Source organism: Rhea americana, unplaced genomic scaffold (assembly GCF_003343005.1).
Source record: "Rhea americana isolate MKP2758 unplaced genomic scaffold, rheAme1 scaffold_22, whole genome shotgun sequence".
Taxonomy (NCBI): Eukaryota; Metazoa; Chordata; class Aves; order Rheiformes; family Rheidae; genus Rhea; species Rhea americana.
In genome coordinates this window covers 780,769-795,941 of record NW_028186329.1, presented here as the reverse complement: position 1 = coordinate 795,941, position 15,173 = coordinate 780,769, and the positions used below count along the sequence as shown (strand labels likewise).

The following is a 15,173-nucleotide window of genomic DNA, read 5'->3' as shown; positions in this document are numbered from 1 at the left end:
AAAGAAAAAAAAGAAAAAAGAAAAAAGAAAAAAGAAAAAAGAAAAAAGAAAAAAGAAAAAAGAAAAAAGAAAAAAGAAAAAAGAAAAAAGAAAAACAGTTCAATAGAGTGATGAGAGAGACAAGCCAATATCAACTATGGCAATGCCAGATCTAAAAGCAAGAATATCTGCCAATTACCACCAAACCAAAACTGATATTAGTAATTTTAATCTATACTTCAAGTTTATTGAACTATTTTATCTGCAAAATTAAAACATATGTATTTCCCATGGATGGCCACATCATCACATTTGTGAAATCACCACCTCTTTTTGTGGTCTTTAAGCTCAAACATATCAGACAGTACTAATTATCCAATAAATTTAGATCCCTCCRAAAATGTATTTAGCGACAAAAATATTTTCACAGGTTTTTACTACAGAGATGACAAAGACAAGTGAGTTCAATAGGTTCCTGTTCAGTGATAAAGTTCTTCAATGAATTATCAGAACTCACAATTTTAACACAGCATAAAAATTTAACTACAGTCTCTTGCTGTGATTTTCCATAAGCTGAGATAAAAAGATTACGCAGAGTCTATTTCATTTAAATACCTTTACCAAAATCAAAGGGAGTAATATGATACTTTTAACTGTGAGACGGTTAATGTCGTCACCTAAGCAGATAAGAGCATGAAACCTCCAGCTCTCCCTCACTTCCTATGCGTTGAAGTCAAGATGGAYGTAGATTCAGAAAATGAGTTACAGAAAAGATGAGTGCCTCACCTTTATACGAACAATACTTGCACAAAGAGGTTAACGGCTTTTCTTTAAAAATAAGTGACTTAGAAGCAATATTTTCCACTTGCTGTCCTCAGAATGCCCTAGGGAAAGACCTACAAAGCAGTCTCCTAAATCAGCTTTCTTTCTTCAAGAAAGAGGAGGCGGCAGCATGGTGGTTACGAATCAGGAGAGAGAGCATAAAGTCTTCCTTTACAGTTCTCTGACATCATCAGTTTGCACATCTTCATCAATGATGTGGAGAATGATCTTTCAGAAAAAGGTAATTGTATTTTTTAAGACTGGATGTCTTACACTGAAATTAGATTGATAGGATCCTGTTACTTGCACGCACATGCAAGTAACCATGCATCTGTCTGACCTTCTTCTCAGATAGCTTTCAAGACTGTTTGCCAGTTAAAACCAAATTTTCCATCGGCAGAATTTCAAAAAATTAAGACTACTGTACAGTAAACTTGCCACGGTATCCCAGATGAAAAGGACAAAGCATGAGCTCAACTATAAACACTTCAGACAATCTTTAAGATTTTAAGAGTTTCATGAAAAGACAGCCTCTCACTACAATGATTTCACGATCCCTTAATACTACCATCTGTGTTTACCTGAATAGACTTCGTTATGCACAATTGTTACCAATGGAAAGACGAAAACAGCTTTTTTAATTACTCCTTTATATATAAGCAATTAATCAGTTTATTATTTTCTAACAATAGTAAATTAATTAGGATATACATAAAATTGTACAAATTAGAAAAATGAGAGAAAATACCACGTACAGGGCTTTAATCATTTCTTCTTGCATCTTCTGTAGGGAATCAAGTAACAGAGGAAGTGTAGTGTCATAATATTGGTGCTGATGTAACTGTGCTCCTTTCAGTGCCAACACATACTGGTTATGCAACATATGAAGCTTCATAGTGGCTTTATCACACCGATCTTTGGCTTTTTCAGTCTCCTTTCCTGAGAGAAAAGAAGAAAAATATGTGTTGATTTAAAAGTATAGAAACACCAATATTTGTAGATTATATAAATCTAATAGATGTATGGTAAGTTTGCACCTTTTCCTCAGTAGTTTTTTTTCAAGCTATTTCTCTGAAAAAGGTAAAATTTGACAATTCTCAACTCATTTGTAAGACCAAATATCATAGTGTTCTTACTCAAGACTAAGAAAGAAAAAACTGAGAAGTGTGAGACTTCTTTTATTGAAATGCATGTGAAAACCAACATCTATAGGTATAAAAGTAATATAACTATGAAGAGTAAAACAAACAAACAAACAAAAACTCAGCTACTACAAATGCTAATCTTTTCTTTGCCTCAAAGCAAATAAAGAAATTTTTTTTAGTGAAGAAATTAAGCATCCTACTAGGTCAGAATCATAGTATTTCTAGACCTGTACTCCATCTCCAATAAAGATAGCAGGAGTCGCTTTTAGGGAAAGCAGGCAAAAGGCCACATGTGGCCCACTTCCTGTTGGAAATCCCAACAGGATCCCAATCCCGTTGTCACCGGATAAGGGCTGCTAGCAGATATATCCCTGTTTATTCCCTGAACCAATTTTCCATGAATATGTTGAATCCATTTTCGATCCTGTTCATACTTGTCTGCCCCCACAACTTGCTCTGGCAGCAAGTTTCCGTAGTTCACTGCCTGCTATGTATAGCACTTCTATCTGTTGAAACACTCTCCTGCTGGTTTCAAGTAGGGCCACCTAGTCCCAGTACTGCAAGATTTGGTAAATAACAGTTCTGCACTTATCAGGTCATTAACTCCCTCGCGAGGCCACTGATGAAAGCATTGAATAAAAGCCAGATGCAGTACTAATTCCGCTGGTTACTCAGTCTGCTCTATTATGAAAAATGACTACTAAGCCTTACCCTTTGCTTCCTAACTTTAAAAATCTTTCTAGAGCCTTTCCTCCCATCCCATGGCAAGTTTTTTGCTTTAACAGCCTTTGGTAAAGGCTTTTTGAAAACAAAATATATTTTGTTTACTGGAAATCTTTTATCCACATGCTTATTGTCTTTACAAAAGCCATGTTAACTTTTTCCTAACAGACCATGCTTACTCAGGCCCTCAGCAATCTTATTTATTGTAGACCTTACAATCTTATCAAGGGCAGAAATTAGAACCACCTGCTGGTTGCTCCCATGATCAACTCTAGCCCCTTGGCAAGCCAGTAGGCACCTGGCACAGTGGTGGGCTGTATGCCTCTGCCAGCAGTTCAGCAATTTGGTATTTGAGCTCCTTCAGAAGCCCTAGATGAAAGCCACCTGACTTTTATAAACCTGTTTATGAATTATTCCTTTTATGTTTTTTCATTTGGGTGTTTGTTTCAATTTTCTGCCTCCCTCCAACCCTTAAAAAGGGGGCTCAACCTTCCCTTTCTTAAAACTGAGTTTCTGTACAATGGATTTGGTTTGTTCACTCTCATTACAATGTTGAAACTAATTGTACAGTGGTCACTAGCAGATACCAGCTGTCCCACAAATACCTCTTCATCATCTTGAGTACACATGACTTCTTCTGTGTGTTTTAAGGCTAACTGTTCTCGGAAATTATCATTTCTTCCAAGCAAAAATTCTATTGCTACGTATCATCCTGATGAAGYAGTGATTCAGTCTATGGACAGTGGCTGTGCTCTCTCAGTTGCTCCTATCCAAAACTTGCAGCTTCTTTAATACAACTTAACATTTCCTCATCACTGTCAGCATCTTGATCAGAGGGTCAGCATTACAAATCAACTGCTACAGTATTATAGTCTAGAAATCCTTGTGTCCACACTGATGAGACCGCTTCAGTGCTGAACCAGAGAGCTAAAAGGTACTTCAGGAGGTCACCTATTTGATTCTTTGCCTGAAGACTTAACTCCACAAGTATGGGGCAGACAGTCTTATGATCTTCCTAAGACCTCCAGTGACAGCTACTTTGCAACTTACCTGTGCAATTCAGGTCCAGCACTATGCTATCCTTCCCGAAAACATTTTCCTCACTCTCCAACATAAATCTTTCCTGCTTTAAYTTAAACCCTTAATTTTTTCCACCTATGAACACAAAGAATAGATTCTACAATCCTCTCCAATTCTTCTTTTATATATTAGAAGATTTTACACCCCATTTATTTTTTTGATGCAGTGATGGCATTTTAAAATAAATCCTGTATCTGCAGTTATCAAACGCAGATACACAATTACTTGCACAGGTAGATATAAACTAATCTCATTCAGACAGATACATTTCTTAAAATTCTAAAATCATTTACTTCAAGTAATAAAATTACATTTAAATGTGTCTGTCTACTACATACCACAAAAGAGTTGAGGAAAAAAAAGGATGCACACAAAGTTAATCAGCAGCACAGAGGCTTGAAAGTGTACCTTAAAAAGCTGAAATCATGTTGAGCAAGAAATACAGAAAGGATTATGAACTCTGATAAATGAAAACCTAAAAACACACTAAAACACAAAAAAGAGTTGAGGGAACAACTTGTAAAATAGGGACAAAATTGATAATAAATCATTTTCCAAAAATACACTGGAATCAAGAAGCTTCTTAGAGAATCTAAATGATCCATTGACAGTCAGTACTTAAAAGGAAGTGATAGGGAGAAAAAAAAGAAAAACAAACTTTTTTGCTTGTATGTTTCCTATGAAAGAGCTTGGGAGATTTCCATGCTGAAATGAAGGAGGCAAAGTATTTATCTCCTCAGAAATGTCAGAAGAAGAGTTTGTGGAACAATGAAGCCAGAAGAAATCATCAGGCCAGCATGGTACACAGCCTAAGAATTTTAAAGGAACTTAAGAATGTTATACCAATATTACGGTCAGGTTTTACAGGAGCAGGCAGACATTTAATGGAATGACTCAGGAATATCAGTTGGGGCCTGTGTTTCTTAACATATTCATAAGTGATTTAGAAGAGGTATGAGAAAAAAAATGAGTTGATAAAGACGCTGATGAACGTGCTGACTGAAGAAAGTCGAAAGGAGAGTCCAGTACAAAGAACTGGAAAGGACACTGAAACACAGCAATTAAATGATGAAACAGTAAATAAAAGTAAGCACAAATATATGTAAAGAGATGCATACAGGGAAGAACTATTCAATTACTGCCTATTGAACTATACAATTAATAATTAGTTTTAAGCTTCCTCAGTGGACTCAGGAATGAGATTTTGGGGTTAGCATAGCTAGTTTGATGGAAATGCTATCTCAGTGCTCAGTAGCTATCAAAAAATGTGTCATCAGGAAAGGACGAGACAGCATTATTTCATCACTAAGTAAACCGACATAGCATGGTATGCAATTCTTCACCTCAAGAGGGATATGTTTGAAATAAAAAAGGTTTAGAGAAAGTGCATTGAGCATCGGAATGGCAGGAAATGCAGTCTGCACATGGAGTGACTAAGATGAGGACTCTTGAAGCTGGAGGAAAGAAGACTGAGCAGCAATACATGAGAAGGGATGGCCAGTGAACAGATGTACCTGACCTCTTTCAATACAACAGCTAGAAGGTATCATAAGAAAATAGTAGGTATTTTGTTCAAAACAAATAAAAGGACATATTGCTCCACCTAACATGCAACTAAACTGCAAATCCTTTGTCCAAGGTTATTTTTAACATGAAAAACTTCTGTAGCTTAACTAATGCACATAATGCACATAAAAAAAAAATAACTCTGGAGGGCTGTTAAAAACAAGACAGCACCTCTGATTCAGGAATTCCCTACAAAACAAATGTATATGAAGTTGAGACAACTGTCTGTATCTACTTGTCCATTCTCATATGCTCCCTAGACATTTGCTACCGGCCACTATCAGTTATGTTCTTACCACACAGTAAGAAAATTATTTTTAAAGAGTATTTTGTTTTTAATTGAAAACATTCTAATTACTGGCCTAATTTTGTATGTGGAACAGATTTCTTGTATTGTAATATAACTACATGAACACATTTACCTTGCAAAACAAGCAGAAAACACATACATCTCCAGAGGTACGATTGGAGAAGTATTTTTCATCTAGGCATTTAAGCTCTTAGAAGAAAAAAAAAAATACATATCCTTAGATAAAGTAGTTCACTTTAAAATTTCTCTAAAACTGCTATTTTGCAGAGACAACCATCTCAACTCTCTCTAAAATTTTTCCCAATGATAACATTGATAGTTTTGTCTTTTGTAAACACAAACAACTAAAATTCATGTTTCATGCACAGACTAATTTCCCCAGACTAACATACCAGAACTTACAAACCACTGAACATGGGCATGTCTGGCATCCACATACCAGGAGAAACATAGGGCTACGATGTTTCATCTGCAAACTAGCACACATACACTACACAGTCATCCTGGAGAATAAAAGGCATGCGAACATGGGGAGATAATGGAAGATGACCGAAGGGAATCTGGGGAGGAAGAGCTCAAGTAGTAGTTATAGTATAGGGACTGGATGAAACAGGAGAGGACAAGGAAGCCGGAACACAGAGCAGAAGGAAGGAAAAATGTGTTTTATACGGCCTGGCCCTGGCCCAATCCTTTGGGAGATGCACAGGATGGAGCACTTCTTTGGAAACAGAGAGAGGAAAACAACGTGGTAGCAGACAGAGAAATGCTGGATTGTTTCTTTATTTTTATTATGTATTTGTCCACCTCTACTCAAAGTATTTGGCCAGCATAGTCTTGATTATACTACCTGACATTACGTCTGAATGTCACAATCAGTTTAAAGGCTTAAAACCTACAACTCATCTGTGCAGATACTTAAATTACATTCATTCTCAGTTTACAACAAATCAACACACATCACCAAATTGTACAGTACACCATCAATACAGGTTTCTGACCTACAAACCATAACAAATAGCTTTTAACAGTTAAGCTAAGCTGAATATTTACAGTAAAAATCATCACAACCACATTACTACCGACTATCAATACTATACTTCTTTCAGAAACCTCAATAATGGTTCATCTATACCATTTTCCTATCTGCCTTGAAGATTAAATTCCTTTGCCATCTCCTAAGTAGAACAACTCAACTAATTTTGGAATAAATCAAAGTATCATACACACTCAACTTCTAAACACAGCCTCTGGACCTGTAATTAATACAAGAAACATAGCTACAGTACTATTTCCATATTGTAAGCAGCAGAATGCAGTGAGGCAGCATACACAGTTATTCTACATGTCAATTAACATAGAGGAAAACATCCAGTTTTCTTTATCTGTATAATGAATTTCATAAATAGATCTAATTATAATTCTACCGCCATCAGTTGTTGACAAATCTATTTAATGTTTATAGAAACAGACCGTGTATACAGTGTGTCACGCCATAAACACTATTATGAAGCTTGCAAAATTCAATTATGCAAGTTTGACATTTGCAAAGAAAAAGCTGGCATACTTGTTAAACCATTCTAGGAAGTCAAGTATTTCAATTTTTAACAAAAACTCTTTGAAGTTTTTACTACATATAGTACAAAAGAGCCATCCAGTAGGTTGTTTTAAAGTATTAAAATGGCGGATTGGCTATTCTGAAGTTCTGTTAGTCTCCTCTAGCCTAATATTTACCTGGAATGGAACAACAGAAACTGGACATTTCTTTGAAACTGAGAACAACTTCAGCTAATAATGTTCTCTTGATTTTTTTTTAATAAGCATTAATCTACAGTGCAAGCACCTCAAAGAAACCAACTTTCATAAAATAAGTATTGCAAAACTAGAAATTTTTCATATACATTTTAGATCAACAGAAATAATTATATTACAGAGCTCAGGTTTTCCCCAACTTCCATGTTTTTCCCCCAACTTTTTATGCTTGATCAAAAATGTTAACTCCCTTTAGATGTTTATCACCTTTAACTATTACTGATTCCAATAAAATTTAACAATGATTGTGATCAGTTCAAATGTACGTTATAGATGATCATGATTCATTCAAACAGTGAAATTCTAACACTGCTGAATTCGCCATAAAGCTCACACTAATTCGTGTGGGACAAGGATCACCTACCAGTGCGGGTGGTTGTAGCATAAACTTTAAGAAACAAATGAAGACACGACACAGGCTAAGCTGGTGAAATTTCTAATTCAGCTTCACTGTAAGATAGGTTAAACTAACGACAGAGGCTCATATCTGTTGCTGTTGCTGCAATAGGAAACTTCAATTAATCTGCTTTCAGTTACGGATCTTCAGCTAAAGGTTATGTAATATCCTGCAATGGTACATGGGTCCCCAAAAGAGAACAATTTCATTAAAAATTTAATCTTTTTGAAGATAATGAGCATATAGCAAATTTCTTTGTTTTGATCAACAAGAAATACAAAGCACCTCCCTCAAAATTAAAAGCTCAAACAAACATTTTCGGTAGCTCAAACACAGAAAGACATCAGGAAAATTCCAGACTTAATGCATTAATAAATGATTCTTTATGTCTGTATTGTAGACAAGCTGCTACGAAAACAGCACAACACTGTACTAAGTGGACACACACTACAGAGGCCCTGAACTTTTGTTTTGTTGAAAATATAACAAAATAAGTCTTTCAGTTGACACAAACCACTCTAGCAAAGATTCCACTCCACAGAAAGATTGTATCTTTTACCCTCAGTATTGTTTTGCAATGATGGTATAAAAAACTGCTCAAGAGAAGCGCCTGGAAGTATCAGTTATTAAGCAATTTGTCCTTAAATTAGCTTTGGTTTTAATTGGTTGTTTTTGCTTGGGAGGGGGGGGGAGGAGAGAGACAAAAAAAGGAGAGATTTCAAACAATAAAAAGCTGATAAGACTCAGACAGCTGAAGCGTCAACATCTAAGCATGTCATCATATCTGATATGCTCTCACAGATTTTTTATCTTTAAATGCAGACTATGCTCTTAAAAAACAATAAATATCATAACTGTTTTTCGAGGAAGGATAACTAAAATACTAAACAGTTTGCCAAAACTGCAGAAATCTGACAAAGCTAGTCAGATTTTACAACATCTATAATTAGAGAGAAATGTCCATAGTAAGTTCTCCCATAGTTTTCACAAATCCTGGAAAACATCTGTTTGAAGTCCAACGTTACGGTATTTCAACAAGGACTGCCCCTTGCCTGGCACCCATGGGAGCATTAACAATACTGACAGGTATGACCTTCAGCCATTCAAAAGTGATGATAAAATATTCATAGAAGAAGCAAYAGAGACCATTGCAAAGGCTGAGCTCACAACAGATCATTTCGCTTTCAGGATTTATAGCTGCTGGCACTGTCACAAGAGAATGCTGTCCCGTGAAGAAACACTAATGAAGATAATGTCCATCTGACAAAAGGGAAAATCCTTCTATGACACAACTTTYGATGATGACTTTAAGTTAGGCTCAAAAAAAGGCAGAGGCATACCTAAAATGAAAACCAGAAGGGCAATCTCAAGATCTTGAAGGCCCATATATTTGTAAGGGGGGGGGGGAATCTTTATACATAAAGAAAACTGTGACTAAATCTCATGGAAAGCTAGCACTCATGGAAAGCTAGCAGACATGGACATTACATCAGAAAATCATGTAATTCCCTCTGTAGTCCAAGAAATGCCAGAAGCAAAGTCAAACAAAATTTCTGGGTTAGGGTAAATATGGAGAGGGTTGGGGATGGAGGGGGGGGAAGAAGCAGCGGTTAGCACCCCAAGTTGACCACACACTATTTAGCAGTCCTGAGAAGGAGGAACAACAGGCAGAACAAGGTGAATATTACTACTTCCTGAATTTCTTAATGACTAGWAAAATAACAAAAGATGTTGAACAGAAATTGGAAWCTGAGAGYCACTTCTAGATCTGACTATATTTAYATATATTAAAAAAAGAAAGGCTTAGAATCAGAGAGGTTAGGGTACAAAAGACCTACAACTACTAGAAGACACAAAGTTGGAAAAACAGAGCTCTATGAAGAYGTTAGAAGTAATAGTTGAAGAACATGAGATTCATAATGAATTAAAATAACTACTGCATGACAAAGAAGGCTAAAGGAATTTATGCTTTTTTGCTTAAAACAGAAATTCAGTAACAATTAACCCAACAATATTTTAACAGTTAGATAGGTTATAAAAAGCTGAAACAAGAAACACAGCGAGCAGCTAGCTACATTAGAAATGTTCATATTACACGACCAGACCAAGTTTGCACTACAGCAGCTGCTTGCTAACGGCAGTACAGACAGGCAGACCTACGTGGTACCCCCACCAAACCACAGCTGAGTCATGCCCAGCAAATGCACAACGCAGGTGCCCGTGCGAAGGAGCCTTACCTGAGCCCTAAAGTAAGACCTTCCACCYGCGGGTTGGGGTTCCTGATAACCGCTGAGAGCAGCCGCCTTTGAGCAGCTGCTAACCCAAACCAACTCATCAGTCCAGACCCCTTGCAGCACTTTTCTCTCTTTTCCTTTTCTATTTCAGACCACAAAACACATTACTTTCCTTTGGGAAGTTTTAGTGCCCTTTTTTTAGCCCCTCTAATCCATTATCATCTTATCATTATCTCAGATACGCAATCAATATTTTTACTTTAAATTACTCCCCAAGGTTCTTAGTAGCAATTAAGATATCCTGCCTTTCACAAGAAAGGGCAATGAGTCTGGTTTTAGATTTTTAGCAATTTTCTCTATTAACACCTTGCTAGGGCATCACAGCATTTGATTTCAAAAAAGTTTAAAATTGAAAATAGTATTAGGGAGACTATCAGGGCTTTTTTTTTTTTTTTTTTTTTTTTTTTTTTTTTTTAATAAATGGAGCAACAATCTTCCTTTGACAAATGAGGAATCTTGAGATGGTGTTTCAAACAAAGTTATTTTTCATGTGGTTTTCTTTAGAATCTTTTATTTTTTTTTAATGTCAGTACCGAACTGTAGAGCTGTGTCAAAGCGTACAGACGTATGACAAGTTTGCCAGTGTTTACAAAAGCAGTTTTTCAAATTATTTTCCAGAATTGCATCTATCTTTTCAGATACTTTTTTTCAACATTTCTCCTAACAAAGGTAGCTCCTGAATTTTTTGCTGTCTCTACATTTGTTTATCAATAACAAACCTCCCATACAGTCACTTCCTTATTTGAATTCTGGAGAAACACATTTTCTCAGATGATTATTTCATTGTGTCTGAAAAATAATATTCTTTTATACTATTTGCTTGCAATATTCTACTGAAAACTTTCCTTCTACATGTGAATGAGATGAGTAAGACCAGAAGAGACTGTAAAAGTCATTTATACTGATCTGAAAAGCACTTTTTAAGCTTTTTTTTCTTTTCTTTTTTTTAATTTCTGTCTCAGGAAGCAAACACTAGCATTTACTGACCAGCCTGAATTACCAAATAAAGAGACACAAGTGCAGTCTCCTTCTCTGGAGATATTCAAAACCTGCCTAACCCRTCCGGACAAGATCCTGTCTAACRTGCKCTAGGTGACCCTGCTTGAGCAGAGGGGCTGGACTAGATGATCTCCAGAGGTCCCTTCCAACCTCAACCATTCTGTGATTCTGCGATACTCTAAATTCACAAAAATGGACAGAATAAAAAGGGTGTGTTGGATTTTACTCTCCAAGGTCTTTTTTCACCTTTATTTCTTGCAAGAGGCTAGCATGAATGTGCTTCTTCCAAAAAAAGAAAGTCGCCCACTCCTTTCTCCATTCAGTGAGCTTCTATGACAAGGATAAGGAGTTTTTCCTCAGACCTCATCTAACAGATTCATGACTGCAAGTGACTAACAGTTTTCTGATGGGAAAAAGTTGTTTGTATACACTTACAGACTTCAGGTTTACAGAATACTGAAGACCTAAACTTCTGAGTTAAGAGTTAGTTTAGTAAAGTTATCTGGTTAATGGGTATTGACAGTTAAGATAAAGTATAAAAGTAACAAAAATAAAAATTAGATCTTATTCATTCAAGCATACCACAGCAGCTAAACACTGCTAGTAAATTCCCTCAGAAATATGAGTCTGTATGGACTGAGAGTAAACCCATGGCTGCAGGTGAGCACTGAGTGGAAACAGTATGTCCATGCTGGTCACAAATCCCTCCGCGGAGTCAAAGGGTTGTGTTTTCCTACAGCAGCTTAAGTCACCATGTCACGTCCTATTTGCCTGGTCATCTCTGCACAGCACCGCAGGCATAGAGACTGCCGTGTTGGCTTGACCTATAAGAGGTTTACACATTTTTTCCCTCAATATCACACATCCAAAGGATTTCAGAGGGCTGTCCATTTTATTATGCAAAGACAAACTAAAAATTAGTTTTTATCTTATATATTGCTCAAAACAAACCCAGCATGCACTACTGCTCTTCTTTTTTTTTCTTTTCCAAAGTCTTCCAACYCATATGGTTTAAAACCAGAACAGACTATTAGAATTAATCTGTTCAGATTCCCAGTTGCTGAAGCATGCCTCATCAGAGAGGCACTGGACTAGATCAGCTTGCTGACTTCACCCTCTCCCAGCTTGCTTTCTGTAACCGCACATAATTCTATTTTTTTCTCTCCCTTCCTCTTCTCTTTTATTAAGACCGAAAAAGGCAAAGAACTGCCTATCATTCGACTGAGTGACACTAACCAGACCGCAAGACACTTGTGGGCTCCACGCTCACAGCACAGCCAGCCAGGCTGCCTCCSTTATTCCCTGGCAGTCACTGGCGCAGAGAGGAACAGCAAGGCACTGCTCAACGGCACAAGGCGTAGAGCGAACCAGACTGGTCATTTCCCACTGAGGCAGCATGCAGAGAGCAGTGGCCCCAACAGCACAGCGCAGTCTGGCCTAATGAACGAATGGCAGCCAAGACTTATTCTCTGCAGCTCAGCTGTCTCGCTGCTTCCCCGACAGAGTCCAAGCAGAAGCAGTGCTGGTGGAAGTTTTCCCTCAACTGCTCCAGAGCCACCATCTCCATCGTTTTCGTCTTCCTCAAGACCTGAAGAGCGCAAACCCTTCCACAATGAAGCTCCTGCAGCCTATAACTCTGGGAGGGCTCCTCTTCACTSACAACAGCTATTACCTCCCCACAGCCATGACAAACCAATGTTTCACTCACCACAYCCCAAGCATCATCCCATCTCCTTCCAAGTCCACTATGTATCAGCAATATCCACCTCCTTTTTTCCTTATCTTTCCCTAACTACCTACACATAGCACCCGACAAAAAAGCCTGTGCCTCTGCCCTTCATAAAGCGGTTCCCTTTTCCTCACTGAAGCAGCTCCCCTGCTGGCAATGGCAGCCCCAAACCAAGCAAGAATTGGAATTATCTGGTATTATTATTCACTGCTTAATCTTCGTACTTCCTTCACAGGTCCTTTTAGTGTTTTCAGCAACAATTTAGGAGTAACTCTGTGCTAAGGCACCAACATGACGATGCTGAGTGACTGTCCTGATACCTGGTGGAAAGTGCAGCGCATGGTAATTAAAGCTTTCCTGATGATACATTGTGGTTGCAGGAAAATATTGCAAGAACAAACTACTACTGGAGAGGAACTCTTTCAACTGTTTCTAACTTTGCCAATCTTTACCCTTTTCAGTCAATATCCYCTAAAGCAGGTGTTTAGCTCAGAATATAATTTCAGTTTTAACAACTCAGCCATTTAGAAACAGGAWAACAGTTATATTTCCAAATTAAAGAAATGCTTGTACCTCTTTGGTGAGCAGCTCTAGTAAATTCAATCTCTCAGTAGAAGATGGCTTTACTGTTCCACACACAAAAAAAGAAAAAAAAATTGCCAAATTTCATAATCATTACAAATCATTACACTTGCAAAACAGCAAAATATCAGAATTGTTCCTTTTTGTCACTTGCACAGCATTTCATGTTGACCAGCTTGTAGAGACACTGTGCAAATCTACCACTAAATAATTAAGCACACTCTATCTAGCCCAAGGGCACAAAAACAAGTAAGATTTTCTATGCAGTGGTTGTCCCCTTCTGCTCCAGACAGGTGGAGCCAGACACTGTCATAGATACTCAGTTTGCCATAAAGAAAGGAGTCTGTCAAGAGTAGTATTTTTTAAAAAATAGAACTAAGCTGGCTAGACAAGAAACTAGACCTAAATGGGAAAGGAAATCAAAGGAAAACTGGCAGTCTCAAGCCAAACAATGCTTCGGAGAACTGAATCCTGCCCCAATCCCCATTAATAGCTTTAGAACTCAAGCAAGTCATTCAAACCAAGCTGTTATAAAATATCCATTTCTTTCATAACATGTCTCATTTCTGAGAAGTCATTTGGTACTTTGAGTCTGATCTGCAAAAGTACTAGATGCTCCCAGTTAATAGTAAGCCAATGTAAGTTGTGCTTTGAACTTAAGATGATCTTTAAAAGGTTCAGTATCAGCTACCCAAATCCAGGGATATTACTTGTGCTGTCTAATGACATGTTACATAAATGTACACATAAAAATACATAAATATGATCTTTATCATCCAAACACGTAAGTGATCGAGAGACTCATTTGCTGGCAGCACACCATCCAGTATTATAGAAGGGAAAAATCAGACCAGATCACAAAACATAGAAGTCTACCAAATACCACAGAATATTAAATATTTACCCCAGCACTGCTCTTCAAAGGTACAAGTCTGTGAATTTATCTTGAATAGATAGGAACAGACAGGATTAAAATATCTTACCAAATATCAGAAAAAAAACACAAATAAAAAAGGTGTTTCAAATCCAAACTCAGTTTTCTAAAAAATACACCATTTGTAATAAAAAAGCAAGAAATATTAGGCTACTGAAAAGCAGCTGACACCACGTTCTCCRGTAACAAAAGATGCCAAGATATTGCCCCTACTATAGCTCTGATACGACACGGGGCCTGGAAGATGTTCCCAAATACTACATTCTAGCCCYGGGCGTTAGTAGTAAAAACATCACTTAAGTCATTCTTCAGACATCTCTTTAGCAACAAAGACTTATCCTATTTTAAATTCTTTCTTATCTGTAACAAAAAATTAGGACTGTTTATTCTAATAAGAGAGTCCTTTTTGTGTTCTTTTAACATATTTCTTTTAAGAGTTAATGTCCAAAAATGTCTCCATCATCTTTTATCTTTTTTTTTTTTTTTTTTTTTTTTTTAAAAAAATGTTTTTCAGCTTATTTTCAAAACTTGGTTATGTCCTCCTACTGTGCTGGTAGGCATTGTTCCTTCCCTGTTATCAACAATTCTTGAAATCCTGAAAAGCTGATCAAGTTTGCACATTAAGAAAAAGCGCATCTCTTAACAGCACAGAATTTGAGTAAGCACTAGTTATTCAACTAACGTCTGGAATAAGGAAGTATTACAATTTTAAGACTTCCACAGTATGCACACCTCTCAAACCAGCTTGACAATTAAAGGGTTCAGAAACCCTGTGAAAATATCACGACTAAAAAAAAAAAAAAA

The 15,173-nt window shown here is 37.0% G+C and overlaps 1 protein-coding gene across 3 annotated transcripts in view; it reads right to left on the bottom strand.

Moving 5' to 3' along the window:
- Positions 1–15,173, bottom strand: part of FER (FER tyrosine kinase) — a 163,203-nt gene that overhangs the window by 122,541 nt on the left and 25,489 nt on the right. For all 3 annotated transcript variants that reach the window (XM_085305337.1, XM_085305339.1, XM_085305340.1), the window contains one exon: positions 1,557–1,740. In XM_085305337.1, coding sequence (XP_085161463.1) covers positions 1,557–1,740 — 184 coding nt within the window. The remainder of the gene's footprint in view (positions 1–1,556; positions 1,741–15,173) is intronic.